This window comes from Heterodontus francisci, chromosome 46, assembly GCF_036365525.1.
Source record: "Heterodontus francisci isolate sHetFra1 chromosome 46, sHetFra1.hap1, whole genome shotgun sequence".
Taxonomy (NCBI): Eukaryota; Metazoa; Chordata; class Chondrichthyes; order Heterodontiformes; family Heterodontidae; genus Heterodontus; species Heterodontus francisci.
The window spans coordinates 11510472-11538406 of record NC_090416.1 but is presented as its reverse complement, the minus strand read 5'-3'; the positions used below and the strand labels follow the sequence as shown (position 1 = coordinate 11538406).

The 27935-nt window shown below is 46.5% G+C and overlaps 1 protein-coding gene across 4 annotated transcripts in view; it reads left to right on the top strand.

Moving 5' to 3' along the window:
* Positions 1 to 1122: 1122 nt before the first annotated feature.
* Positions 1123 to 27935, top strand: part of adam15 (ADAM metallopeptidase domain 15) — a 46683-nt gene continuing 19870 nt past the window's right edge. For all 4 annotated transcript variants that reach the window (XM_068022841.1, XM_068022840.1, XM_068022842.1 and 1 more), the window contains exons 1-11: positions 1123 to 1221; positions 2267 to 2345; positions 14887 to 14963; positions 17241 to 17427; positions 18196 to 18261; positions 19868 to 19939; positions 20392 to 20561; positions 20854 to 20938; positions 21761 to 21909; positions 27073 to 27250; positions 27715 to 27807. In XM_068022841.1, coding sequence (XP_067878942.1) covers positions 1202 to 1221; positions 2267 to 2345; positions 14887 to 14963; positions 17241 to 17427; positions 18196 to 18261; positions 19868 to 19939; positions 20392 to 20561; positions 20854 to 20938; positions 21761 to 21909; positions 27073 to 27250; positions 27715 to 27807 — 1176 coding nt within the window. In that variant the 5' untranslated portion in view covers positions 1123 to 1201. The remainder of the gene's footprint in view (positions 1222 to 2266; positions 2346 to 14886; positions 14964 to 17240; positions 17428 to 18195; positions 18262 to 19867; positions 19940 to 20391; positions 20562 to 20853; positions 20939 to 21760; positions 21910 to 27072; positions 27251 to 27714; positions 27808 to 27935) is intronic.

Sequence of the window (27935 nt, the reverse complement as noted above, 5' to 3'; positions counted from 1 at the left end):
TCTCGCTCTCTCTCTCTGTCTCTCTCCGTCTCCGTCTCTCTCCATCTCTTTCTTTCCTCCCTATTTTCCCCCCAACCTCACTGTGTCACCCTGTCTGTGTATCTCACACCCCAGCCAGCCCTGGGTCTCTGACTCAGCTCCTAATTTCGATATTCCCCGCCACCTCCTCACCCGCTAGTGATTTTCCTCCACGTCCCATGATCTCTGTCCTTTACATCAGTGGAAATGTTTGTAATTCCGATATGGAGAATGAAACCTCCCTCCCAGCTGTGACTGACAGGAATCTTTGGGAGTCCGGGACCGGGGGTCCCAGTCTAAGGATAAGGGGGAAGCCATTTAGGACTGAGATGAGGGACTTCTTCATCCAGAGAGTGGTCAACCTGTGGAATTCTCTACCACAGAAAGCAGTTGAGGCCAAATCATTAAATATATTCAAGAAAGAGTTAGATATAGTTCTTGGGGCTAAAGGGATCAAGGGATATGGGGAGAAAGCGGGAACAGGGGACTGAGTTTGGATGATCAGCCATGATCGTATTGAATGGCAGTGCAGGCTCGAAGGGCCGAATGGCCTACTCCTGCTCCTATTTTCTATATTTCTATGTTGTCTGTGGAATCATCGATGGGCCGAATGGCTGTGTTGTGTGTTGTAAATAACTATGATGGAGACTCAGGTCTTTACTGGGACCAGCGATTGATGGAAAACTGGGGGAAACTCCTTTTTCCCAAGTGGCTTATTAAAAAGCTTCACATAATCTGTTAAATTTACACTTGGGTCTTGTCTGATGCAGCACTGCCTGGGAGCACTGAGAGATGGGGGACAGTGTAGAGGGAGCTTTACTCTGTATCTAACCCCGTGCTGTACCTGTCCTGGGAGTGTTTGATGGGGACAGTGTAGAGGGAGCTTTACTCTGTATCTAACCCCCGTGCTGTACCTGTCCTGGGAGTGTTTGATGGGGACAGTGTAGAGGGAGCTTTACTCTGTATCTAACCCCGTGCTGTACCTGTCCTGGGAGTGTTTGGGGACAGCACATTCAAATCCCGAACAGCAAAATCCTTTAATTGAAGTGTCCAAGCTGGGTCTTTGTAGGGAGACTCTTCAATTCTTATCAGTTTGATAATATCTTCTGCATTCTGCCTTGAACAGGACTGCCCTCCTCCCCGCTTACAATGCACGATACAGTCCGAGGGAAGGAAACTGCAAATGGACCTGGAACGAAATGAGTGAGTGTTAGCCGCAGAATTTGGGAATGAGACAAACCAGACTGCTTGCTTGGCATTTGTTTGGTTTTGGGGCATGAGTTCGAACGGGCACCTCCCATGCCCAGTGTGAGGGATTTGACTTCTCAAAGTGAGGTGGCTCCGTGGGGTCGTCCCCTCATCGCTGAGACCGAAGGTCGTGGGTCCGAGTCCCCGCTGCAGACGCTTGAACGCAAAATCCAGGCCGACATTCCCGGTGCCAGTGCTGAGGGAGTGCTGCACTGCTGGAGGTGCCCTCTTTCAGGATGAGATGTTTACCCGAGGCCCCATTGAGAATTTGATTTCGGTTTATGGAATAAAGTGCTGGGTCTCGGCACAAATGGTTTCCTTTAGGGTTGGAGACTTGCCATCCTTACCTGGTCTGGGCCTGCATGTGACTCCAGTCTCTCACCCCTCTGAGGTGGCCCAGCAAGCCTCTCAGTTGTGTCAAACCTGCTGCGAGTGGCTCCGAGGAGAAGGTCCACTGCCATTTTGAGGGCAGCTGGGGACGGGCAGTGAATGCCAGCCTCGCCCACCTTCCCGAGAGTGAGTCAGATAAAAACACTGCTCCCTGTCGACTGACGATTGGAGTGCAGCGAAAGAGAGACTTGCATTTCTGTAGCGCCTTTCACAACCGCAGGAGGTCCCAACGCGCCTCACAGTCAGTGAAGTGCTTTTTTTTTGACTTGTTGTAATGTAGGAAACGCAGCAGCCAATGTGTGCACAGCAAGATCCCACAAACAGCAGTGTGATAATGACCCAGATTTGTTTTTTAGTGACATTGATTGAGGGATAGATATCAGCCCCAGGACACAGAGGTTAACTCACCGCACCACCCCCCCCCACCCCCTCACACCCCCACCCCGGCTCTTCCTCCAATAGTGGCCCTGGGATCTTTTACATCCACCAGGGGCCTCAGTTTAACAGCGCGGGACCTGCTCACCTCTTGTGGAAGAAGCGTTGGTTCATTGATGCTGATGGGTTTTGGTGAATTTTATACCTGCCTCCCTCTCTCTCCATGTCTTCGCAGGAATCTCCTCTCTGGTGCCCATCAGCTCATATACTATTTACCCAACGGGACCTTAGTCACGGAAGAAGACACCAACCCGGTGAGGGGACTGAGCATCAGTGATCTGGGAAAGTTGACTGGTCCGGGATGGCTTGAAGATTGGGAGGGGAAGTCATGTGGAAGGTGGAAGATTTGGGTTGGGGGAGGTCAAGGGAACGGTGTAGCTAGTTTATTGGGTGGACTCCTGAATTGGGGAATGTGCTGAGAATTTGGGTAGATAGGAATTCAGCATGCACGCTCCAAGGAAGGTAGGAAGTGAAGGAATAGGGTATTCATCTCATCAATTATGACACATCAGTACCTCAGCTCCATTTAGCTGCCTCCGTGCCATATCCCTGAATCCCATTACCCAGCTAAACTCTTTCATCTCCGTCTTGAAAGCTCCCATTCATGGGGAGAGAGTTCCAGATTCCCACTCCCCTTTGTGTGAAGAGGTGCTTCCTAACATCACCCCCTGAACGGCCTGGCTCCAATTTTAAGATGATTCTGTCACTCCGGACTCTTCCCCTCCTGATCCTCCGAAGCTCCCGATCCCCATGTCCTACACAATCTTCCTCCTCCCTCCATTCCCCATTGCGCTGAACGTATCACACATTGCACTGCCTCTGAACGCTCGAACACATTCTTTACCAGCACCTCAACATTGTAGGGCACCTCTCTACCCTTAGAGTCCAATTCCCCACATAACGTACAGGCTTTTAGAAACCAAGATTGCCATCAGCCATTCATGTTTTCCACAGATCCTTTCAGTCTTAAATTCCGGGCAATAGCAGCTCCTGTGTATATTCTAGAGAATAGCAGCTCCTGTGCATATTATAGAGAATAGCAGCTCCTGTGCATATTATAGAGAATAGCAGCCCCTGTGTATATTCTAGAGAATAGCAGCCCCTGTGTATATTCCAGAGAATAGCAGCCCCTGTGCATATTCTAGAGAATAGCAGCTCCTGTGTATATTCGAGAGAATAGCAGCCCCTGTGTATAATGTAGAGAATAGCAGCCCCTGTGTATAATGTAGAGAATAGCAGCCCCTGTGTTTAATGCAGAGAATAGCAGCTCCTGTGTATATTCTAGAGAATAGCAGCCCCTGTGTATATTATAGATAATAGCAGCCCCTGTGTATATTACAGAGAATAGCAGCCCCAGTGTATATTACAGAGAATAGCAGCTCCTGTGTATATTATAAAGAATGGCAGCTCCTGTGTATATTCTAGAGAATAGCAGCCCCTGTGTATATTCTAGAGAAGAGCAGCCCCTGTATATATTCTACAGAATAGCAGCCCCTGTGTATATTCCACAGAATAGCAGCCCCTGTGAATATTATAGAGAATAGCAGCTCCTGTGGAGATTCTAGAGAAGAGCAGCCCCTGTGTATATTCTACAGAATAGCAGCCCCTGTGTATATTCCACAGAATAGCAGCCCCTGTGAATATTATAGAGAATAGCAGCTCCTGTGGAGATTCTAGAGAGTAGCAGCTCCTGTGTATATTATAGAGAATAGCAGCCCCTGTGTATATTATAGAGAATAGCAGCCCCTGTGTATATTATAGAGAATAGCAGCCCCTGTGTATATTATAGACAATAGCAGCTCCTGTGTATATTATAGAGAATAGCAGCTCCTGTGTATATTATAGAGAATAGCAGCCCCTGTGTATATTCTAAATAATAGCAGCTCCTGTGTGTATTATAGAGAATAGCAGCTCCTGTGTATATAATAGAGAATAGCAGCTCCTGTGTGTATTATAGAGAATAGCAGCTCCTGTGTATATTATAGAGAATAGCAGTCCCTGTGTATATTATAGAGAATAGCAGTCCCTGGCCAAGAGAGTGTGGGAAAATGGCGCACTGACACGGAACACAAAAGTCCGAGTGTATCAGGCCTGTGTCCTCAGTACCTTGCTCTATGGCAGCGAGGCCTGGACAACGTATGCCAGCCAAGAGCGACGTCTCAATTCATTCCATCTTCGCTGCCTTCGGAGAATACTTGGCATCAGGTGGCAGGACTATATCTCCAACACAGAAGTCCTTGAAGCGGCCAATACCCCCAGCTTATACACACTACTGAGTCAGCGGCGCTTGAGATGGCTTGGCCATGTGAGCCGCATGGAAGATGGCAGGATCCCCAAAGACACATTGTACAGCGAGCTCGCCACTGGTATCAGACCCACCGGCCGTCCATGTCTCCGTTATAAAGACGTCTGCAAACGCGACATGAAATCGTGTGACATTGATCACAAGTCGTGGGAGTCAGTTGCCAGCATTCGCCAGAGCTGGCGGGCAGCCATAAAGACAGGGCTAAATTGTGGCGAGTCGAAGAGACTTAGTAGTTGGCAGGAAAAAAGACAGAGGCGCAAGGGGAGAGCCAACTGTGCAACAGCCCCAACAAACAAATTTCTCTGCAGCACCTGTGGAAGAGCCTGTCACTCCAGAATTGGCCTTTATAGCCACTCCAGGCGCTGCTTCACAAACCACTGACCACCTCCAGGCGCGTATCCATTGTCTCTCGAGATAAGGAGGCCCAAAGAAAGAAAGAAAGAAGAAAGTCCCTGTGTATATTATAGAGAATAGCAGTCCCTGTGCATATTATAGAGAATAGCAGCCCCTGTGTGCATTATAGAGAATAGCAGCCCCTGTGTGCATTATAGAGAATAGCAGCCCCTGTGTGCATTATAGAGAATAGCAGCTCCTGTGTGTATTATAGAGAATAGCAGCCCCTGTGTATATTATAGAGAATAGCAGCCCCTGTGTGTATTATAGAGAATAGCAGCCCCTGTGTGTATTATAGAGAATAGCAGCTCCTGTGTGTATTGTAGAGAATAGCAGCTCCTGTGTATATTATAGAGAATAGCAGCCCCTGTGTATATTATAGAGAATAGCAGCCCCTGTGTGCATTATAGAGAATAGCAGCTCCTGTGTGTATTATAGAGAATAGCAGCTCCTGTGTGTATTATAGAGAATAGCAGCTCCTGTGTGTATTATAGAGAATAGCAGCTCCTGTGTGTATTATAGAGAATAGCAGCTCCTGTGTATATTATAGAGAATAGCAGCCCCTGTGTATATTATAGAGAATAGCAGCTCCTGTGTGTATTATAGAGAATAGCAGCCCCTGTGTGTATTATAGAGAATAGCAGCTCCTGTGTGTATTATAGAGAATAGCAGCTCCTGTGTGTATTATAGAGAATAGCAGCTCCTGTGTGTATTATAGAGAATAGCAGCCCCTGTATAGATTATAGAGAATAGCAACCCCTGTGTATATTATAGAGAATAGCAACCCCTGTGTATATTATAGAGAATAGCAACCCCTGTGTATATTATAGAGAATAGCAGCCCCTGTGTATATTCTAGAGAATAGCAGCCCCTGTGTATATTCTGGAGAATAGCAGCCCCTGTGTATATTCCAAAGAATAGCAGCCCCTGTGTAGATTCTAAAGAAGAGCAGCCCCTGTGTATATTCTAGAGAATAGCAGCCCCTGTGTATATTCTACAGAATAGCAGCCCCTGTGTATATTCCACAGAATAGCAGCCCCTGTGAATATTATAGAGAATAGCAGCTCCTGTGGAGATTCCAGAGAGTAGCAGCTCCTGTGTATATTATAGAGAATAGCAGCCCCTGTGTATATTATAGAGAATAGCAGCCCCTGTGTATATTATAGAGAATAGCAGCTCCTGTGTATATTATAGAGAATAGCAGCTCCTGTGTATATTATAGAGAATAGCAGCTCCTGTGTATATTATAGAGAATAGCAGCTCCTGTGTATATTATAGAGAATAGCAGCCCCTGTGTATATTCTAAATAATAGCAGCTCCTGTGTGTATTATGGAGAATAGCATCTCGTGTGTATTATAGAGAATAGCAGCTCCTGTGTATATAATAGAGAATAGCAGCTCCTGTGTATATTATAGAGAATAGCAGCTCCTGTGTATATTATAGAGAATAGCAGCCCCTGTATATATTATAGAGAATAGCAGCCCCTGTGTATATTATGGAGAATAGCAGCCCCTGTGTATATTCTACAGAATAGCAGCCCCTGTGAATATTATAGAGAATAGCAGCTCCTGTGGAGATTCTAGAGAATAGCAGCTCCTGTGTATATTATAGAGAATAGCAGCCCCTGTGTATATTCTAGAGAATAGCAGCTCCTGTGTATATTATGGAGAATAGCAGCTCCTGTGTATATTATAGAGAATAGCAGCTCCTGTGTATATTATAGAGAATAGCAGCCCCTGTGTATATTACAGAGAATAGCAGCTCCTGTGAATATTATAGAGAATAGCAGCTCCTGTGGAGATTCCAGAGAGTAGCAGCTCCTGTGTATATTATAGAGAATAGCAGCTCCTGTGTATATTATAGAGAATAGCAGCCCCTGTGTATATTATAGAGAATAGCAGCCCCTGTGTATATTATAGAGAATAGCAGCCCCTGTGTATATTATAGAGAATAGCAGCTCCTGTGTATATTATAGAGAATAGCAGCCCCTGTGTATATTATAGAGAATAGCAGCCCCTGTGTATATTATAGAGAATAGCAGCTCCTGTGTATATTATAGAGAATAGCAGCTCCTGTGTATATTATAGAGAATAGCAGCTCCTGTGTATATTATAGAGAATAGCAGCTCCTGTGTATATTATAGAGAATAGCAGCTCCTGTGTATATTATAGAGAATAGCAGCCCCTGTGTATATTATAGAGAATAGCAGCCCCTGTGTATATTCTAAATAATAGCAGCTCCTGTGTATATTATGGAGAATAGCATCTCATGTGTGTATTATAGAGAATAGCAGCTCCTGTGTATATTATAGAGAATAGCAGCTCCTGTGTATGTTATAGAGAATAGCAGCCCCTGTATATATTATAGAGAATAGCAGCCCCTGTATATATTATAGAGAATAGCAGCCCCTGTGTATATTATGGAGAATAGCAGCCCCTGTGTATATTCTACAGAATAGCAGCCCCTGTGAATATTATAGAGAATAGCAGCTCCTGTGGAGATTCTAGAGAATAGCAGCTCCTGTGTATATTATAGAGAATAGCAGCCCCTGTGTATATTATGGAGAATAGCAGCTCCTGTATATATTACAGAGAATAGCAGCTCCTGTGTATATTACAGAGAATAGCAGCCCCTGTGAATATTATAGAGAATAGCAGCTCCTGTGGAGATTCTAGAGAGTAGCAGCTCCTGTGTATATTATAGAGAATAGCAGCCCCTGTGTATATTATAGAGAATAGCAGCCCCTGTGTATATTATAGAGAATAGCAGCCCCTGTGTATATTATAGAGAATAGCAGCCCCTGTGTATATAATAGAGAATAGCAGCCCCTGTGTATATTATAGAGAATAGCAGCTCCTGTGTATATTATAGAGAATAGCAGCTCCTGTGTATATTATAGAGAATAGCAGCCCCTGTGTATATTCCAAATAATAGCAGCTCCTGTGCATATTATGGAGAATAGCATCTCCTGTGTGTATTATAGAGAATAGCAGCTCCTGTGTATATTCAAGAGAATAGCAGCTCCTGTGTGTATTATAGAGAATAGCAGCTCCTGTGTATATTATAGAGAATAGCAGCCCCGGTGTGTATTATAGAGAATAGCAGCTCCTGTGTATGTTATAGAGAATAGCAGCTCCTGTGTATATTATAGAGAATAGCAGCCCCTGTATATATTATAGAGAATAGCAGCCCCTGTGTATATTATGGAGAATAGCAGCCCCTGTGTATATTCTACAGAATAGCAGCCCCTGTGAATATTATAGAGAATAGCAGCTCCTGTGGAGATTCTAGAGAATAGCAGCTCCTGTGTATATTATAGAGAATAGCAGCTCCTGTGTATATTATAGAGAATAGCAGCTCCTGTGTATATTATAGAGAATAGCAGCCCCTGTGTATATTACAGAGAATAGCAGCTCCTGTGTATATTATGGAGAATAGCAGCTCCTGTGTATATTATAGAGAATAGCAGCTCCTGTGTATATTATAGAGAATAGCAGCCCCTGTGTATATTCCACAGAATAGCAGCCCCTGTGAATATTATAGAGAATAGCAGCTCCTGTGGAGATTCCAGAGAGTAGCAGCTCCTGTGTATATTATAGAGAATAGCAGCTCCTGTGTATATTATAGAGAATAGCAGCCCCTGTGTATATTATAGAGAATAGCAGCCCCTGTGTATATTATAGAGAATAGCAGCTCCTGTGTATATTATAGAGAATAGCAGCTCCTGTGTATATTATAGAGAATAGCAGCCCCTGTGTATATTATAGAGAAAAGCAGCCCCTGTGTATATTATAGAGAATAGCAGCTCCTGTGTATATTATAGAGAATAGCAGCTCCTGTGTATATTATAGAGAATAGCAGCTCCTGTGTATATTATAGAGAATAGCAGCTCCTGTGTATATTATAGAGAATAGCAGCTCCTGTGTATATTATAGAGAATAGCAGCCCCTGTGTATATTCTAAATAATAGCAGCTCCTGTGTATATTATGGAGAATAGCATCTCATGTGTATATTATAGAGAATAGCAGCCCCTGTGTATATTCTAAATAATAGCAGCTCCTGTGTGTATTATAGAGAATAGCAGCTCCTGTGTATATTATAGAGAATAGCAGCTCCTGTGTATGTTATAGAGAATAGCAGCTCCTGTGTATATTATAGAGAATAGCAGCCCCTGTATATATTATAGAGAATAGCAGCCCCTGTATATATTATAGAGAATAGCAGCCCCTGTGTATATTATGGAGAATAGCAGCCCCTGTGTATATTCTACAGAATAGCAGCCCCTGTGAATATTATAGAGAATAGCAGCTCCTGTGGAGATTCTAGAGAATAGCAGCTCCTGTGTATATTATAGAGAATAGCAGCCCCTGTGTATATTATAGAGAATAGCAGCTCCTGTGTGTATTATAGAGAATAGCAGCTCCTGTGTGTATTATAGAGAATAGCAGCTCCTGTGTATATTATAGAGAATAGCAGCTCCTGTGTGTATTATAGAGAATAGCAGCTCCTGTGTGTATTATAGAGAATAGCAGCCCCTGTATATATTATAGAGAATAGCAGCCCCTGTGTATATTATAGAGAATAGCAGCCCCTGTGTATATTATAGAGAATAGCAGCCCCTGTGTATATTCTAGAGAATAGCAGCCCCTGTGTATATTCTAGAGAATAGCAGCCCCTGTGTATATTCTGGAGAATAGCAGCCCCTGTGTATATTCCAAAGAATAGCAGCCCCTGTGTAGATTCTAAAGAAGAGCAGCCCCTGTGTATATTCTAGAGAATAGCAGCCCCTGTGTATATTCTACAGAATAGCAGCCCCTGTGTATATTCCACAGAATAGCAGCCCCTGTGAATATTATAGAGAATAGCAGCTCCTGTGGAGATTCCAGAGAGTAGCAGCTCCTGTGTATATTATAGAGAATAGCAGCCCCTGTGTATATTATAGAGAATAGCAGCCCCTGTGTATATTATAGAGAATAGCAGCTCCTGTGTATATTATAGAGAATAGCAGCTCCTGTGTATATTATAGAGAATAGCAGCCCCTGTGTATATTCTAAATAATAGCAGCTCCTGTGTGTATTATGGAGAATAGCATCTCGTGTGTATTATAGAGAATAGCAGCTCCTGTGTATATAATAGAGAATAGCAGCTCCTGTGTATATTATAGAGAATAGCAGCTCCTGTGTATATTATAGAGAATAGCAGCCCCTGTATATATTATAGAGAATAGCAGCCCCTGTGTATATTATGGAGAATAGCAGCCCCTGTGTATATTCTACAGAATAGCAGCCCCTGTGAATATTATAGAGAATAGCAGCTCCTGTGGAGATTCTAGAGAATAGCAGCTCCTGTGTATATTATAGAGAATAGCAGCCCCTGTGTATATTCTAGAGAATAGCAGCTCCTGTGTATATTATGGAGAATAGCAGCTCCTGTGTATATTATAGAGAATAGCAGCTCCTGTGTATATTATAGAGAATAGCAGCCCCTGTGTATATTACAGAGAATAGCAGCTCCTGTGAATGTTATAGAGAATAGCAGCTCCTGTGGAGATTCCAGAGAGTAGCAGCTCCTGTGTATATTATAGAGAATAGCAGCTCCTGTGTATATTATAGAGAATAGCAGCCCCTGTGTATATTATAGAGAATAGCAGCCCCTGTGTATATTATAGAGAATAGCAGCTCCTGTGTATATTATAGAGAATAGCAGCTCCTGTGTATATTATAGAGAATAGCAGCCCCTGTGTATATTATAGAGAATAGCAGCCCCTGTGTATATTATAGAGAATAGCAGCCCCTGTGTATATTATAGAGAATAGCAGCTCCTGTGTATATTATAGAGAATAGCAGCTCCTGTGTATATTATAGAGAATAGCAGCTCCTGTGTATATTATAGAGAATAGCAGCCCCTGTGTATATTATAGAGAATAGCAGCCCCTGTGTATATTCTAAATAATAGCAGCTCCTGTGTATATTATGGAGAATAGCATCTCATGTGTGTATTATAGAGAATAGCAGCTCCTGTGTATATTATAGAGAATAGCAGCTCCTGTGTATGTTATAGAGAATAGCAGCCCCTGTATATATTATAGAGAATAGCAGCCCCTGTATATATTATAGAGAATAGCAGCCCCTGTGTATATTATGGAGAATAGCAGCCCCTGTGTATATTCTACAGAATAGCAGCCCCTGTGAATATTATAGAGAATAGCAGCTCCTGTGGAGATTCTAGAGAATAGCAGCTCCTGTGTATATTATAGAGAATAGCAGCCCCTGTGTATATTATGGAGAATAGCAGCTCCTGTATATATTACAGAGAATAGCAGCTCCTGTGTATATTACAGAGAATAGCAGCCCCTGTGAATATTATAGAGAATAGCTGCTCCTGTGGAGATTCTAGAGAGTAGCAGCTCCTGTGTATATTATAGAGAATAGCAGCCCCTGTGTATATTATAGAGAATAGCAGCCCCTGTGTATATTATAGAGAATAGCAGCCCCTGTGTATATTATAGAGAATAGCAGCCCCTGTGTATATTATAGAGAATAGCAGCCCCTGTGTATATTATAGAGAATAGCAGCTCCTGTGTATATTATAGAGAATAGCAGCTCCTGTGTATATTATAGAGAATAGCAGCCCCTGTGTATATTCCAAATAATAGCAGCTCCTGTGCATATTATGGAGAATAGCATCTCCTGTGTGTATTATAGAGAATAGCAGCTCCTGTGTATATTCAAGAGAATAGCAGCTCCTGTGTGTATTATAGAGAATAGCAGCTCCTGTGTATATTATAGAGAATAGCAGCCCCGGTGTGTATTATAGAGAATAGCAGCTCCTGTGTATGTTATAGAGAATAGCAGCTCCTGTGTATATTATAGAGAATAGCAGCCCCTGTATATATTATAGAGAATAGCAGCCCCTGTGTATATTATGGAGAATAGCAGCCCCTGTGTATATTCTACAGAATAGCAGCCCCTGTGAATATTATAGAGAATAGCAGCTCCTGTGGAGATTCTAGAGAATAGCAGCTCCTGTGTATATTATAGAGAATAGCAGCTCCTGTGTATATTATAGAGAATAGCAGCCCCTGTGTATATTACAGAGAATAGCAGCTCCTGTGTATATTATGGAGAATAGCAGCTCCTGTGTATATTATAGAGAATAGCAGCTCCTGTGTATATTATAGAGAATAGCAGCCCCTGTGTATATTCCACAGAATAGCAGCCCCTGTGAATATTATAGAGAATAGCAGCTCCTGTGGAGATTCCAGAGAGTCGCAGCTCCTGTGTATATTATAGAGAATAGCAGCTCCTGTGTATATTATAGAGAATAGCAGCCCCTGTGTATATTATAGAGAATAGCAGCCCCTGTGTATATTATAGAGAATAGCAGCTCCTGTGTATATTATAGAGAATAGCAGCTCCTGTGTATATTATAGAGAATAGCAGCCCCTGTGTATATTATAGAGAATAGCAGCCCCTGTGTATATTATAGAGAATAGCAGCTCCTGTGTATATTATAGAGAATAGCAGCTCCTGTGTATATTATAGAGAATAGCAGCTCCTGTGTATATTATAGAGAATAGCAGCTCCTGTGTATATTATAGAGAATAGCAGCCCCTGTGTATATTCTAAATAATAGCAGCTCCTGTGTATATTATGGAGAATAGCATCTCATGTGTATATTATAGAGAATAGCAGCCCCTGTGTATATTCTAAATAATAGCAGCTCCTGTGTGTATTATAGAGAATAGCAGCTCCTGTGTATATTATAGAGAATAGCAGCTCCTGTGTATGTTATAGAGAATAGCAGCTCCTGTGTATATTATAGAGAATAGCAGCCCCTGTATATATTATAGAGAATAGCAGCCCCTGTATATATTATAGAGAATAGCAGCCCCTGTGTATATTATGGAGAATAGCAGCCCCTGTGTATATTCTACAGAATAGCAGCCCCTGTGAATATTATAGAGAATAGCAGCTCCTGTGGAGATTCTAGAGAATAGCAGCTCCTGTGTATATTATAGAGAATAGCGGCCCCTGTGTATATTATGGAGAATAGCAGCTCCTGTGTGTATTATAGAGAATAGCAGCTCCTGTGTGTATTATAGAGAATAGCAGCTCCTGTGTATATTATAGAGAATAGCAGCTCCTGTGTATATTATAGAGAATAGCAGCTCCTGTATATATTACAGAGAATAGCAGCTCCTGTGTATATTATAGAGAATAGCAGCCCCTGTGTATATTACAGAGAATAGCAGCCCCTGTGAATATTATAGAGAATAGCAGCTCCTGTGTATATTATAGAGAATAGCAGCCCCTGTGTATATTATAGAGAATAGCAGCCCCTGTGTATATTATAGAGAATAGCAGCCCCTGTGTATATTATAGAGAATAGCAGCCCCTGTGTATATTATAGAGAATAGCAGCTCCTGTGTATATTATAGAGAATAGCAGCTCCTGTGTATATTATAGAGAATAGCAGCCCCTGTGTATATTCTAAATAATAGCAGCTCCTGTGCATATTATGGAGAATAGCATCTCCTGTGTGTATTATAGAGAATAGCAGCTCCTGTGTATATTCAAGAGAATAGCAGCTCCTGTGTCTATTATAGAGAATAGCAGCTCCTGTGTATATTCTAGAGAATAGCAGCCCCTGTGTATATTCTAGAGAATAGCAGCTCCTGTGTATATTATAGAGAATAGCAGCCCCGGTGTATATTACAGAGAATAGCAGCTCCTGTGTCTATTATAGAGAATAGCAGCTCCTGTGTCTATTATAGAGAATAGCAGCTCCTGTGTCTATTATAGAGAATAGCAGCTCCTGTGTCTATTATAGAGAATAGCAGCTCCTGTGTATATTCAAGAGAATAGCAGCTCCTGTGTCTATTATAGAGAATAGTAGCTCCTGTGTATATTCTAGAGAATAGCAGCCCCTGTGTATATTATAGAGAATAGCAGCCCCTGTGTATATTATAGAGAATAGCAGCCCCTGTGTATATTATAGTGAATAGCAGCTCCTGTGTATATTATAGTGAATAGCAGCTCCTGTGTGTATTATAGAGAATAGCAGTCCCTGTGTATATTATAGAGAATAGCAGCCCCTGTGTATATTATAGAGAATAGCAGCCCCTGTGTATATTATAGAGAATAGCAGCCCCTGTGTATATTATAGAGAATAGCAGCCCCTGTGTATATTATAGTGAATAGCAGCTCCTGTGTATATTATAGTGAATAGCAGCTCCTGTGTGTATTATAGAGAATAGCAGCCCCTGTGTATATTATAGTGAATAGCAGCTCCTGTGTATATTATAGTGAATAGCAGCCCCTGTGTATATTATAGAGAATAGCAGCCCCTGTGTATATTATAGAGAATAGCAGCCCCTGTGTATATTATAGAGAATAGCAGCCCCTGTGTATATTATAGAGAATAGCAGCCCCTGTGTATATTATAGAGAATAGCAGCCCCTGTGTATATTATAGTGAATAGCAGCTCCTGTGTATATTATAGTGAATAGCAGCTCCTGTGTGTATTATAGAGAATAGCAGTCCCTGTGTATATTATAGAGAATAGCAGCCCCTGTGTATATTATAGAGAATAGCAGCCCCTGTGTATATTATAGAGAATAGCAGCCCCTGTGTATATTATAGAGAATAGCAGCTCCTGTGTATATTCTCGAGAATAGCAGCTCCTGTGTATATTATAGAGAATAGCAGCCCCGGTGTATATTACAGAGAATAGCAGCTCCTGTGTCTATTATAGAGAATAGCAGCTCCTGTGTATATTCTAGAGAATAGCAGCTCCTGTGTATATTCTAGAGAATAGCAGCCCCTGTGTATATTATAGAGAATAGCAGCTCCTGTGTGTATTATAGAGAATAGCAGCCCCTGTGTATATTATAGAGAATAGCAGCCCCTGTGTATATTATAGAGAATAGCAGCCCCGGTGTATATTACAGAGAATAGCAGCCCCGGTGTATATTACAGAGAATAGCAGCTCCTGTGTGTATTATAGAGAATAGCAGCCCCTGTGTGTATTATAGGAACAGGGGAAGGGTCCTGTGATTGATGTGTTTGAGTTTCATGGTCTGCTTTCTTTCAGACTAACTGCTATTACCATGGTCGAGTGAACGGTTTCCCCGACTCCCGGGTCAGTGTCAGCCTCTGTTCGGGCCTGAGGTATGTACTTGAGGGCTGGACCTCTGTGTACGCCAAGTTTCTCCAAAAGTCTCCTGTCCTGAATTCTTCTCTTCCTTGCTTGGGTAGTGGGGAGCGGGGTTCATGATACTAACTGCAGGGAGGAGCACTGCTAAACCTATCAATAATCAGCATACTGCTCTGTCTGGTTGCAGAGCAAAGCCCTCTCAAATGCTGTCAGAATTGTTAACTAACCGCAGTGATTTTTTTTTCTTTTTGTTTATGCATTCTTGGATGTGAGCGTCGCTGGCCAGGCCAGAATTTATTGCCCATCCCCTAATTGCCCCCTTGAGAAGGTGGTGGTGAGCTGCCTTCTTGAACCGCTGCAGTCCGTGTGGGGTAGGTACATGCACAGTGCTGTTAGGAAGGGAGTTCCAGGATTTTGTCCCAGCGACAGTGAAGGAACGGCCGATATAGTTCCAAGTCAGGATGGTGTGTGACTTGGAGGGGAACTTGCAGGTGGTGGTGTTCCCATGCGTCTGCTGCCCTTGTCCTTCTAGTTGAACACAACAACACTCGCACAGTATGCTTTTCACCTCACCTTCTTACCAACAAACACACAAAAAGTTCAAGCTGACCTGTTATATGTTAATGACCTGCACGTTGGTACATCGTGCATCATTTCAAAGTTTGCAAATGGCGCAAAAGTTGGGAGTGTCGTGAGTAATAAGAAGCAGAGGAACAAGCATCGGCAGCAGGGAGAAATGGCACACGAATGAAAGATGAAACTTAACATTGCAATTGTTTAGTTATGAATGTTAGCAGGAGGAATGAGGAAAGGGACTGCAAGCTAAACAATACAATCTTTAAAGTGGTTACAGGGACAGAAAGACCTGGGAGTGTATTTATACAAATCTTTGAAGGTGGCAGGACAGGTTGAGAAAGCAGTTAATAAAGCATACAGGATGCTGGGCTTTATAAATAGAGGCAGAGAGTACAAAGGAAGTTATGCTAACCCTTTACAAATCATTGGTTAGTCCCCAGCTGGAGTATTGTGTCCAATTCAGGGCTCCGCACTTTAGGAAGGATGTCAGGACCTCGGAGAGGGTGCGGAGGGAGATTTACCAGAATGGGAGCAGGGATGAGGGACTCCAGTGAATGTGGAGAGACTGGGAGAAGCTGGGATTGTTCTCCTTAGAGCAGAGAAGGTTAAGGGGGAGATTTAATCGGGGCGTTCGAAATCAGGAAGGGTTTCGATGGAGTAAATAAGGAGAAACTGTTTCCAGTGGCAGGAGGGTCGGTAACCAGAGGGACACAGATTGAAGATAATTGGTAAAAGAACCAGAGGGGGGGGGGGAGAGGAGGAGAATTTTTTTTTAACGCAGTGAGTTGTTGTGATCTGGAACGCGCTGCCTGAAAGGGCGATGGAAGCAGATTCAATAGTAACTTTCAAAAGGGGGAATTGGATAAATACTGGAAGGGGAGAAATGTGCAGGGATATGGGGGAAAGAGTGGGGGTGGGGGGGGGGTGAATTGGAGACTAATTGGATAGCTCTTTCAAAGAGCCAGCACAGGCACGCTGGGCCGAATGGACTCCTTCTGCGCTGTATGATTCTATGATTGACACGCACACTGGTGTCTGTTGCATATTTTTTCATCTAATAAGCAGGATTTCCAGTTAACCATGTGGTTTGGGCAGCACTGGTCAACTCTGACCTCTGAACTTACCGTGGCCTTGACCTCCTTCTGTAGCTGTGCAGCATTTATCTCTCCTCCCCCGGAGAGAGAGAGAGAGATCTCCAATTCAGTAGCATGGTTAGGTAGAGATTATTGGAAGTTCATAAGTCCTTGAGAGGGCAAAACAGTGAAAGGTTGCTTCTACCAGCTTGTGAATCAGTCGCAAAGGGGCACGTGCTGAAGATTATCCCTGGGAAAATGAAGTGAGGGGAGTGGTGGGGAGGAAGTCAAAATGTTTGGTTACACAGGCTTGTTCGAACCTGGACGAGCAATCCGTCTGGTGCAGGTGGTTTTGTCTTTTACATGGGAATTTGATGAGCTATTGAACGAGGGTAATAGGACGGCAAATGGGATTCGAGCAAGTTAATTCGGTTGAAGAGCTTGCATATGAATGACGGGCTGAAGGGCTTGCATATGAATGATGGGCTGAAGGGCCTCCACTTGTACTGTAATTTCGATGAAAAAATGTTCATGTGTGGTCTGGTCGATTTGAGAAGTGACTGCCGAGTATCAACGACCGATGATGTCAACCTCCTTAAGAATTGGGGTCCCCGATGAATTCTTGTTACTTTTCCTCCCCAGGGGTTTAATTGTGTTGACCAGGAACCAAAGCTATGGGATCGAGCCCCTTTCTGGGGACAGGAATGAAGTGCACCTTATCTACAGGATACAGCCTGTCCACTTCAATCAGAAACGGTGTGCTGTCAGTCACCATTCTCCGGAACATTCCGCTCTTCAGGAGGAGGAGGAGGAGTCGCGTCATCACAGGGTATCACCTTGGACTGTAGTCAGATGTTGCGATGGGAGACTTAGGGGACTAGAGGGATGGTCTTCGATGGGAGAGTTAGGGGACTAGAGGGATGGTCTTCGATGGGAGTGTTAGGGGACTAGAGGGATGGTCTTCGATGGGAGAGTTAGGGGACTAGAGGGATGGTCTTCGATGGGAGAGTTAGGGACTAGAGGGATGGTCTTCGATGGGTATGTTAGGGGAGTAGAGGGATGGTCTTCGATGGGAGAGTTAGGGGACTAGAGGGATGGTCTTCGATGGGAGAGTTAGGGGACTAGAGGGATGATCTTTGATGGGAGAGTTAGGGGACTAGGGGGATGGTCTTCGATGGGAGAGTTAGGGGACTAGAGGGATGGTCTTCGATGGGAGAGTTAGGGGACTAGAGGGATGGTCTTCGATGGGAGAGTTGGGGACTAGAGGGATGGTCTTCGATGGGTATGTTAGGGGAGTAGAGGGATGGTCTTCAATGGGAGGGTTAGGGGACTAGAGGGATGGTCTTCGATGGGAGAGTTAGGGGACTAGAGGGATGGTCTTCAATGGGAATGTTAGGGGAGTAGAGGGACGGTCTTCGATGGGAGAGGTAGGGGACTAGAGGGACATGGGCCAAGTGGCCTTTTCATTTTGGAAACATTTCTTGTATTCCTATCTGTAATTGCTGATCTATTCTGAAGGATGTCAGATGAACAGAGAGGTATTTCATCACATATTTTGAAACTGGCTGTTTAAGGATGTAATTTGTTCTTTCCTCAGTTGAAGAGAGATATTCTCACAGAAACCAAATACATTGAGCTGGTGATGGTTGCTGACAATAAAGAGGTATGTAGGTCGATTGGGTGTTTCAGCCGCTGTGGAGGGGCAAGTGACCACTCCACATAGCTGTGTAGGTCTCGAGTCTGGGGAGGTTCTGCTTAAAATGAACGTTGTGCTGGAAACCACGAGCCCATGTCTGAGACATTGACATTGGTTAGGGGACCAGAGGGATGGCTTTCAATGGGAAAGTTCAATTGAAACCCGTCCCTCTAGTCCCCCAACTCTCCCATTGAAGACCATCTCTCTAGTCCCCTAACTCTCCCATTGAAGACCATCTCTCTAGTCCCCCAACTCTCCCATTGAAGACCATCCCTCTAGTCCCCTAACTCTCCCATCGAAGACCATCTCTCTAGTCTCCTAACTCTCCCATCGAAGACCATCCCTCTAGTCCCCTAACTCTCCCATCGAAGACTATCCCTCTAGTCCCCTAACTCTCCCATTGAAGCCCATCCCTGTAGTCCCCTAACTCTCCCATCGAAGACCATCCCTCTAGTCCCCTAACCCTCCCATCGAAAACCATCCCTCTAGTCCCCTAACTCTCCCATTGAAGACCATCCCTCTAGGCCCCTAACCCTCCCATCGAAGACCATCCCTCTAGTCCCCTAACTCTCCCATCGAAGACCATCCCTCTGGTCCCCTAACTCTCCCATCGAAGACCATCCCTCTGGTCCCCTAACTCTCCCATCGAAGACCATCCCTCTAGTCCCCTAACCCTCCCATCGAAAACCATCCCTCTAGTCCCCTAACTCTCCCATCGAAGACCATCCCTCTAGTCACCTAACTCTCCCATCGAAGACCATCCCTCTAGTCCCCTAACTCTCCCATCGAAGACCATCCCTCTAGTCCCCTAACTCTCCCATCGAAGACCATCCCTCTAGTCACCTAACTCTCCCATCGAAGACCATCCCTCTAGTCCCCTAACTCTCCCATCGAAGACCATCCCTCTAGTCCCTCAGCAGAGAAGAACCACTGGCCTGATTCCTAGCGTAGGAGGGGTTTGAGTTTGAACTAAGTGCTGATCTGTGTTTATTTTTCTTCAGCCTCAATTGGAGGCTTTGGTCTGGAGAAACTCCTCCTTATATTTACAATGTAGTCACTGTTGTAATGTAGGAAGCTTGGCAGACAATCTGCGCACAGAAAGCTCCCACAATATCTGAGGCGTTGTCTTCCCCCTCAGATGATCGTAATAGATCCCACGGCCACTACTGGAAGAAGACTGGGTGGGTGGCGGGTCGAGTTCTCCCCGGGGTCCTGGGGCCAATATTTATCTTTCAACCAACATCATGAAAAAAGAACAGATGATCTGGGTCATTATCACTTTGCTGTTTGTGGGATCCTGCTGTGCGCAAAGTGGCCGCCGCTTGTCCTAGTTGGCAACAGCGGCCATGTTTCAATAAAAAAGTGCTTAATTGGCTCTGGGATGCCCTGCGGTGGTGAAAGGAGTCAGACAAATGCACGTTTGTCGTGTTAATGGGAGTTGGAGCAAAGCCGTTACAGCATTGTGCTGGTGAGGGACTGTAGACGTGACCGCGGTCGCTGAACTGGGATGGGCGAGTCCAATTGGAATGGGGTAAACTGCATTTCTTATCCTTTTCCCTGTTTTTTCCCGCAGTTTCAAGACAGTGGCTATAATCTCAGGTCCCTCCAAATGAGGCTGCTGGAAATCGCAAACCAAGTGGATGCAGTGAGTAATGAACCTTCTAACCAATCCCCTGACACGTGTGTCTGTGTGTTTGGGGTGCCAGGTGATCGAGCTCGCGATCGAGCTCCAAGTGCCCTGGCCCTCACCCCTCCTCCCTATCTCTGTCACCTCCTCCAGCCCCTCCGAGATTTCTGCGCTCCTCCAATTCCGGCCTCTTGCCCATCCCCCCCCCGATTCCCATCGCTCCACCATTGGCGGCCGTGCCTTCAGCTGCCTGGGAGCTCTGGAATTCCCTCCCTAAACCTCTCCGCCCCCCTCTCTCTCTCCTCCTTTAAGCCGCTCCTTAAAACCCACCTCTTTGAGCTTTTGGTCGCCTGTCCCCTAATATCTCCTTCCATTCTGTTTGATGGTGCCCTTGGGGTGTTTTACAAAAGTTGTTGTTGCAATGCAACTAGACAATGGATGAATCAGCAAGGCTTTTTCTGTGCCACCAGTTTTACAGGCCCCTCAACATCCGCGTGGCACTGGTTGGCGTGGAGGTGTGGAGCAAGAAGGACCCCTTTGAAATCGTCAAGAGCCCCAGTGACACCTTGAAGAGGTTCCTGAAGTGGAGGGAACGCGACCTTCTGCCCCGTCTTCACCATGACAACGCGCAGCTGCTAATGTGAGTCACGTCACCCACCCATTTCTCAGACTGAATCTGCCCCCTCTGATGCCCTTTACCCAGTCTTCTGTGTTGGCCGACCTGGTCCGAGAGGGACCGAGCTCTTCAAACCTGTGTAGGCCTCGGAGTCCCCCGCTCCAAAGAATGGAGGCCCCGTAATCCAGGCTGGCACTCCCAGTGCCAGTACTGAGGGATTGTCGCACGGTCCGGAGGTGCCCTCTCTCAGGTGGTGGTGGGGGGGGCGGGTGGAGGGGGAAATAAGTAAATCCCCTTTTGACTTTTTCTTTTCCAGAGGGGGCACGTTTGATGGTGGCACAATTGGCATGGCATCGCAGAGCTCCATGTGCTCCAGGGACCGTTCGGGTGGCGTCAACGTGGTGAGGGAATTAATTATGTCTGAGGCGGGGGGTGACTCCCAAACGCACGTGATTCCCCTCAGGGTTGAATAGCTGCATCTCAAACAAGGCTCAGCGGTTTGAGGGACCACAGGGGGAGCAGGAACGAGGGAGAATTCTGCGTTGTCAAGTTAACGCTCGTGACTGTTTGCCAAGTAGAGTGAGGGAGCCTGCCGCGAGCAAAGGAGAGAAAGTGGAAAGATGGCCGACTGCAGCCATTTCCCGCCCCCGCCTTCGATGTATTGATACTTATTTCGGGCCTTGAACGAAAAATGTCCCATGGTGCTTAGAGAGCGTTATCAGCTGAACTCTGACCCCCGAGCCACATACGGAAATATTAGGGGACAGGCGACCAAAAGCTCGGTCAAAGAGGTCGGTTTTTAAGGTGCGTCTTAAAGGAGGAGAGAGAGAGAGAGGCGGAGAGGTTTAGGGAGGGAATTCCAGAGCTCCCAGGCAGCTGAAGGCACGGCCGCCAATGGTGGAGCGATGGGAATCAGGGGGGATGGGCAAGAGGCCGTAATTGGAGGAGCGCAGAGATCTCGGAGGGTCGTAGGGGCTGGAGGAGGTGACAGAGATAGGGAGGGGGCGAGGGGCAGTGGAGAGGATTTTAACTGGAGGTTAAGGATTTCAAAATCGAGGCGTTGCTGGACTGGGAGACAGTGTAGATCAGCGAGCGCAGGAGAGGGAGCCGACCAGTTAGACTTGAGGGCAGTTCCAAAGCTCGGCCAACCTGAGCGAACGTTCTCTGGGCTTTGACCGTGCGATGACCCCGGAAAGCTGGCTCACCTTGTCCTCTCCTCCTAGGATCACTCGGTCAGTGTGCTGGGAGTGGGCTCGACTGTGGCTCACGAACTGGGGCACAACCTGGGCATCAGTCACGACACGGATGACCGGAAGTGTACCTGCTTGAATCCGAAGCGTTTGGGAGGGTGCATCATGGAACCGTCAACCGGGTAAGGCTGTGGCGGGGCGCGGCCCTTCACCGGGTGGCAGGGGGGGAAAAGGGCGTTGCATGATGTGACTAAAACCTCTCCCCGCCTCTGAGGCAGGAGGTAGTTGTGGGTTCGAGCCCCCACTCCAGAGACTAGAGCCCACAATCCAGGCCAACATTCCCAGTGCCAGTACTGAGGGAGTGCCGCACTGTCGGAGGAGCCGTCTTTCGGGTGAAAAAAAAACAGATGATCTGGGTCATTATCAAATTGCTGTATGTGGGATCTTGCTGTGCGCAAATTGGCTGTCACGTTTTCTACATTACTTCAAAAAAAAGTGCTTCATTGGTTGTAAAGTGCTCTGGGACTTCCTTTTTTTATTCATTCATGGGATGTGGGCGTTTCTGGCCAGGCCAGCATTTATTGCCCATTCCTAATTGCCCCTTGAGAAAGTGGTGGTGAGCTGCCTTCTTGAACCACTGCAGTCCATGTGGGGTAGGTACACCCACAGTGCTGTTAGAGAGGGAGTTCCAGGATTTTGACCCAGCGACAGTGAAGGAACAGTGATATAGTTCCAAGTCAGGATGGTGTGTGACTTGGAGGGGAACTTGCAGGTGGTGGGGTTCCCATGCGTCTGCTGCCCTTGTCCTTCTAGGTGGTAGAGGTCACGGGTTTGGAAGGTGCTGTCGAAGGAGCCTTGGTGTATTGCTGCAGTGCATCTTTGATTAGATTAATTTGATTAGAGATACAGCACTGAAACAGGCCCTTCGGCCCACCGAGTCTGTGCCGAACATCAACCACCCATTTAGACTAATCCTACACTAATCCCATATTCCTACCACATCCCCACATGTCCCTATATTTCCCTACCACCTACCTATACTAGTGACAATTTATAATGGCCAATTTACCTATCAACATGCAAGTCTTTTGGCTTGTGGGAGGAAACCGGAGCACCCGGAGAAAACCCACGCAGACACAGGGAGAACTTGCAAACTCCACACAGGCAGTACCCGGAATCGAACCCGGGTCCCTGGAGCTGTGAGGCTGCGGTGCTAACCACTGCGCCACTGTGCGTCAGTGGTGGAGGGAGTGAATGTTTGTGGATGGGGTGCCAATCAAGCGGGCTGCTTTGTCCTGGATGGTGTCGAGCTTCTTGATTGTTGTTGGAGCTGCACCCATCCAGGCAAGTGGAGAGTATTCCATCACACTCCTGACTTGTGCCTTGTAGATGGTGGACAGGCTTTGGAGAGTCAGGAGGTGAGTTACTCGCCTCAGGATTCCTAGCCTCTGACCTGCTTTTGTAGCCACGGTATTTATTTGGCTACTCCAGTTCAGTTTCTGGTCAATGGTAACCCCTAGGATGTTGATAGTGGGGGATTCAGTGATGGTAATGCCATTGAATGTCAAGGGGAGATGGTTAGATTCTCTCTTGTTGGAGATGGTCATTGCCTGGCACTTGTGTGGTGCGAATGTTACTTGCCACTTATCAGCCCAAGCCTGGATATTGTCCAGGTCTTGCTGCATTTCTACACGGACTGCTTCAGTATCTGAGGAGTCACGAATGGTGCTAAACATTGTGCAATCATCAGCGAACATCCCCATTTCTGACCTTATGATTGAAGGAAGGTCATTGATGAAGCAGCTGAAGATGGTTGGGCCTAGGACACGACCCTGACGAACTCCTGCAGTGATGTCCTGGAGCTCAGATGATTGACCTCCAACAACCACAACCATCTTCCTTTGCGCTAGGTATGACTCCAGCCAGTGGAGGGTTTCCCCCCTTATTCCCATTGACCTCAGTTTTGCTAGGGCTCCTTGATGCCATACTCGGTCAAATACTGCCTTGATGTCAAGGGCAGTCACTCTCACCTCACCTCTGGAGTTCAGCTCTTTTGTCCATGTTTGAACCAAGGCTGTGATGAGGTCAGGAGCTGAGTGGCCCTGGCAGAATCCAAACTGAGTGTCACTGAGCAGGTTATTGCTAAGAAAGTGTCGCTTGATGGCACTGTTAATGACACCTTCCATCACTTTACTGATGATAGAGAATAGGCTGATGGGGCGGTAATTGGCCGGGTTGGACTTGTCCTGTTCTTGTGTACAGGACATACCTGGGCAATTTTCCACTTTGCAGGGTAGATCCCAGTGCTGTGACTGTACTGGAACAGCTTGGCTAGGAGCACAGCTAGTTCTGGAGCACAGGTCTTCAGTACTATTGCCGGAATATTGTCAGGGCCCATAGCCTTTGCAATATCCAGTGCCTTCAGTCGTTTCTTGATATCACCTGGGGTGAATCGAATTGGCTGAAGTCTGGCATCTGTGATGCTGGAGACTTCAGGAGGAGGCCGAGATGGATCATCAACTTGGCACTTCTGGCTGAAGATTGTTGCAAATGCTTCTGCCTTATCTTTCGCACTGATGTGCTGGGCTCCCCCATCATTGAGGATGGGGATATTTGTGGAGCCACCTCCTCCAGTTAGTTGTTTAATTGTCCACCACCATTCACGGCTGGATGTGTCAGGACTGCAGAGCTTAGATCTGATCTGTTGGTTATGGGATCGCTTAGCTCTGTCTATCGCATGCTGCTTACACAGTTTGGCATGCAGATAGTCCTGTGTTGTAGCTTCTCCAGGTTGACACGTCATTTTGAGGTATGCCTGGTGCTGCTCCTGGCATGCCCTCCTGCACTGTTCATTGAACCAGGGTTGGTTTCCTAGCTTGATGGTAATGGTAGAGTGGGGGATATGCCGGGCCATGAGGTTACAGATTGTGGTTGAGTACAATTCTGCTGCTGCTGATGGCCCACAGTGCCTCATGGATGCCCAGTTTTACATTGCTAGATCTGTTTGAAATCTATCCCATTTCGCACGGTGGTAGTGCCACACAACACGATAGAGGGTATCCTCAATGTGAAGGCGGGACTTCGTCTCGACAAGGACTGTGCGGTGGTCACTCCTACCAATATTGTCATGGACAGATGCACCTGCGGCAGGCAGATTGGTGTGGACGAGGTCAAGTATGTTCTTCCCTCGTGTTGGTTCCCCCACCACCTGCCGCAGACCCAGTCTAGCAGCTATGTCCTTTAGGACTCGGCCAGCTCGGTCAGTAGTGGTGCTACCGAGCCTCTCTTGGTGATGGACATTGAAGTCCCCCACCCAGAGTACATTTTGTGCCCTTGCCACCCTCAGTGCTTCCTCCAAGTGGTGTTCAGCATGGTGGAGTACTGACTCATCAGCTGAGGGAGGGCGGTAGGTGGTAATCAGTTGGAGGTTACCCTGTCCATGTTTGACCTGATGCCATGAGACTTCATGGGGTCCAGAGTCGATGTTGAGGACTCCCAGGGCAACTCCCTCCCTACTGTATATCACTGTCCCACCACCTCTGGTGGGTCTGTCCTGCCGGTGGGACAGGACATACCCGGGGATGCTGATGGCAGTGTCTGGGACATTGTAAGGTATGATTCCGTGAGTATGACTATGTCAGACTGTTGCTTGACTAGTCTGTGGGACAGCTCTCCCAACTTTGGCACAAGCCCCCAGATGTTAGTAAGGAGGACTTTGCAGGGTCGACAGGGCTGGGTTTGCCGTTGTCGTTTCTGGTGCCTAGGTCGATGCCGGGTGGTCCGTCCGGTTTCATTCCTTTTTATTGACTTCGTAGCGGTTAGATACAACTGAGTGTCTTGCTCGGCCATTTCAGAGGGCATGTAAGAGTTAACCACATTGTTGTGGGTCTGGTGTCACATGTAGGCCAGACCAGGTAAGGACAGCAGATTTCCCTTCCCTGAAGGACATTAGTGAACCAGATGGGTTTTTACAACAATCGACATTGGTTTCAAGGCCATCATTAGACTAGCTTTCAATTCCAGATTTATTAATTGAATTCAAATTCCATTTTCTGCTGTGGTGGGATTTGAACCCATGTCCCCAGAGCAATACCCTGGGTCTCTGGGTTACTAGTCCAGTGATAATACCACTACGCCACTGCCTACCCCTAACTGAGGATGGGAAAGGTGCCAAAGAAATGCAGGTCTTCTTAATCCAGGTTTGGTCGAAATGTGAAGGAGGATGCTGAATGCCTGTGTCATTAGGCCCTGGTTTTGTTGGAAGGAAAACCTGTGCAGACCGCGAAAGGCCATGTTCAGAGCCCTGGATTAGTGACCCAGCCTGTGAGTTCAAATCCCAACACAGCAAGTTACAAAATAAAATTCACTAAATTATGAGCTGGTACCAGCACAAAAATGGCCTGGAAGGATGTTAGATCGTTGTTTAAAACTGCGATCTAACCCTTTATTAGTCTTCCTTTTTTTTGGGAGCTTTACTCTGTATCTAACCCCCGTGCTGTACCTGTCCTGGGGAGTGTTTGATGGGGACAGTGTAGAGGGGGCTTTACTCTGTATCTAACCCCCGTGCTGTACCTGTCCTGGGAGTGTTTGATGGGGACAGTGTAGAGGGAGCTTTACTCTGTATCTAACCCCCGTGCTGTACCTGTCCTGGGAGTGTTTGATGGGGGACAGTGTAGAGGGAGCTTTACTCTGTATCTAACCCCCGTGCTGTACCTGTCCTGGGAGTGTTTGTTGGGGACAGTGTAGAGGGGGCTTTACTCTGTATCTAACACCCGTGCTGTACCTGTCCTGGGAGTGTTTGTTGGGGACAGTGTAGAGGGAGCTTTACTCTGTATCTAACCCCCGTGCTGTACCTGTCCTGGGAGTGTTTGTTGGGGACAGTGTAGAGGGGGCTTTACTCTGTATCTAACCCTGTTTAATATTATCAAACAGAATGAAGAGAGTCACTGGGGGAGGGTATGATAGCCTAGTGGTTGAGCTACTGAACTAGTAATCTAGAGGCCTGGACTTATGATTCGGAGACATAAGTTTCAGTAAAGCTGCAATGAAACTATTGGATTGATATAAAAATCCATCTGGTTCACTAATGTCCTTTAGGGAGGGAAATCCGCCGTCCTTACCTGGTCTGGCCTACATGTAATCCAGACCCTCAGCAATCTAGTTGCCTCTTAACTGCCCTCTGAAATGGCCTCGCACGCCACTCAGTTGCTTACCACCACCTTCCGGGGGGGGGGGTGGGTGGCGGGGGGGTGCAATTCAGGATGCGACGCTCCCATTCCGTGAATGAATAACAAGTTGCGTTTTTGGGTAAAAGTGTCTTGACGCTGTCTGCCTCTCCCTGCCAGGTTCCTTCCAGGTCAGGCCTTCAGCAGCTGCAGCAAAGACGACCTGGAGCGAAGCCTGAAACACGGCGGAGCGATGTGCCTCTTCAACTTCCCGGCCTCCGACCGGCTCTTCGGGGGCCAGAGGTGTGGCAACCTGTACTTGGAGGAAGGAGAGGAATGTGACTGCGGCCTGGCAGATGTGAGGACAATGAAGAGCCAATGCGCGGGGAATCTTTACTCCCTCTCCTCCCCTCCACTCCCTTCCCTTTTACTCCCATCCCCTCCTCTCCGGACTCCTGCTGGATTGCAGTTTCAAGGCTCGAGATCCCCCCCCATCCCTGCCAAGACATTTTCGAAAGGGGCCATTTTACCCTGATGTGGTATGACTTGGCGAATCACAAAGAGAGGTGCCAGTTTGATTGTTCCTTTCTTAGCCCGGGAGCCCGATTGGAGCATCAATCGTGCGCCCCCCATGGTGCATTTTCCCACCCGATCGTTTCGCAGCTAAATAGTTTCTCGGTTATCAAAGGCAGGGATGGAAATGGCGATGGTTAGAACACCGACTGGAGTATTTCAGGCCTCGCGTTGCCACGGAGACCGCGTAGGCCTCAAAAGCCATTGGCGACTTACTCTCTCCTCTCTCTCTCTCTCTCTCCGTATCAGGAGTGTGATGATCCCTGCTGCAATGCTAGCACCTGCAGATTGGTTCCCGGGGCAGAGTGTTCCACTGAAGGTGCCTGCTGTGAAAATTGCAAGGTAAGAGTCCATGTTGGTACTCCCCGCGTGCGTTACTGCGCTCGAACTTAAGCCTAGCCCCTTGCGTTGTGAGGGAGGCAGAATTGGCACCCAAAGGGGCACTGCAGTTGGGGGCGGGGTGGTTATTG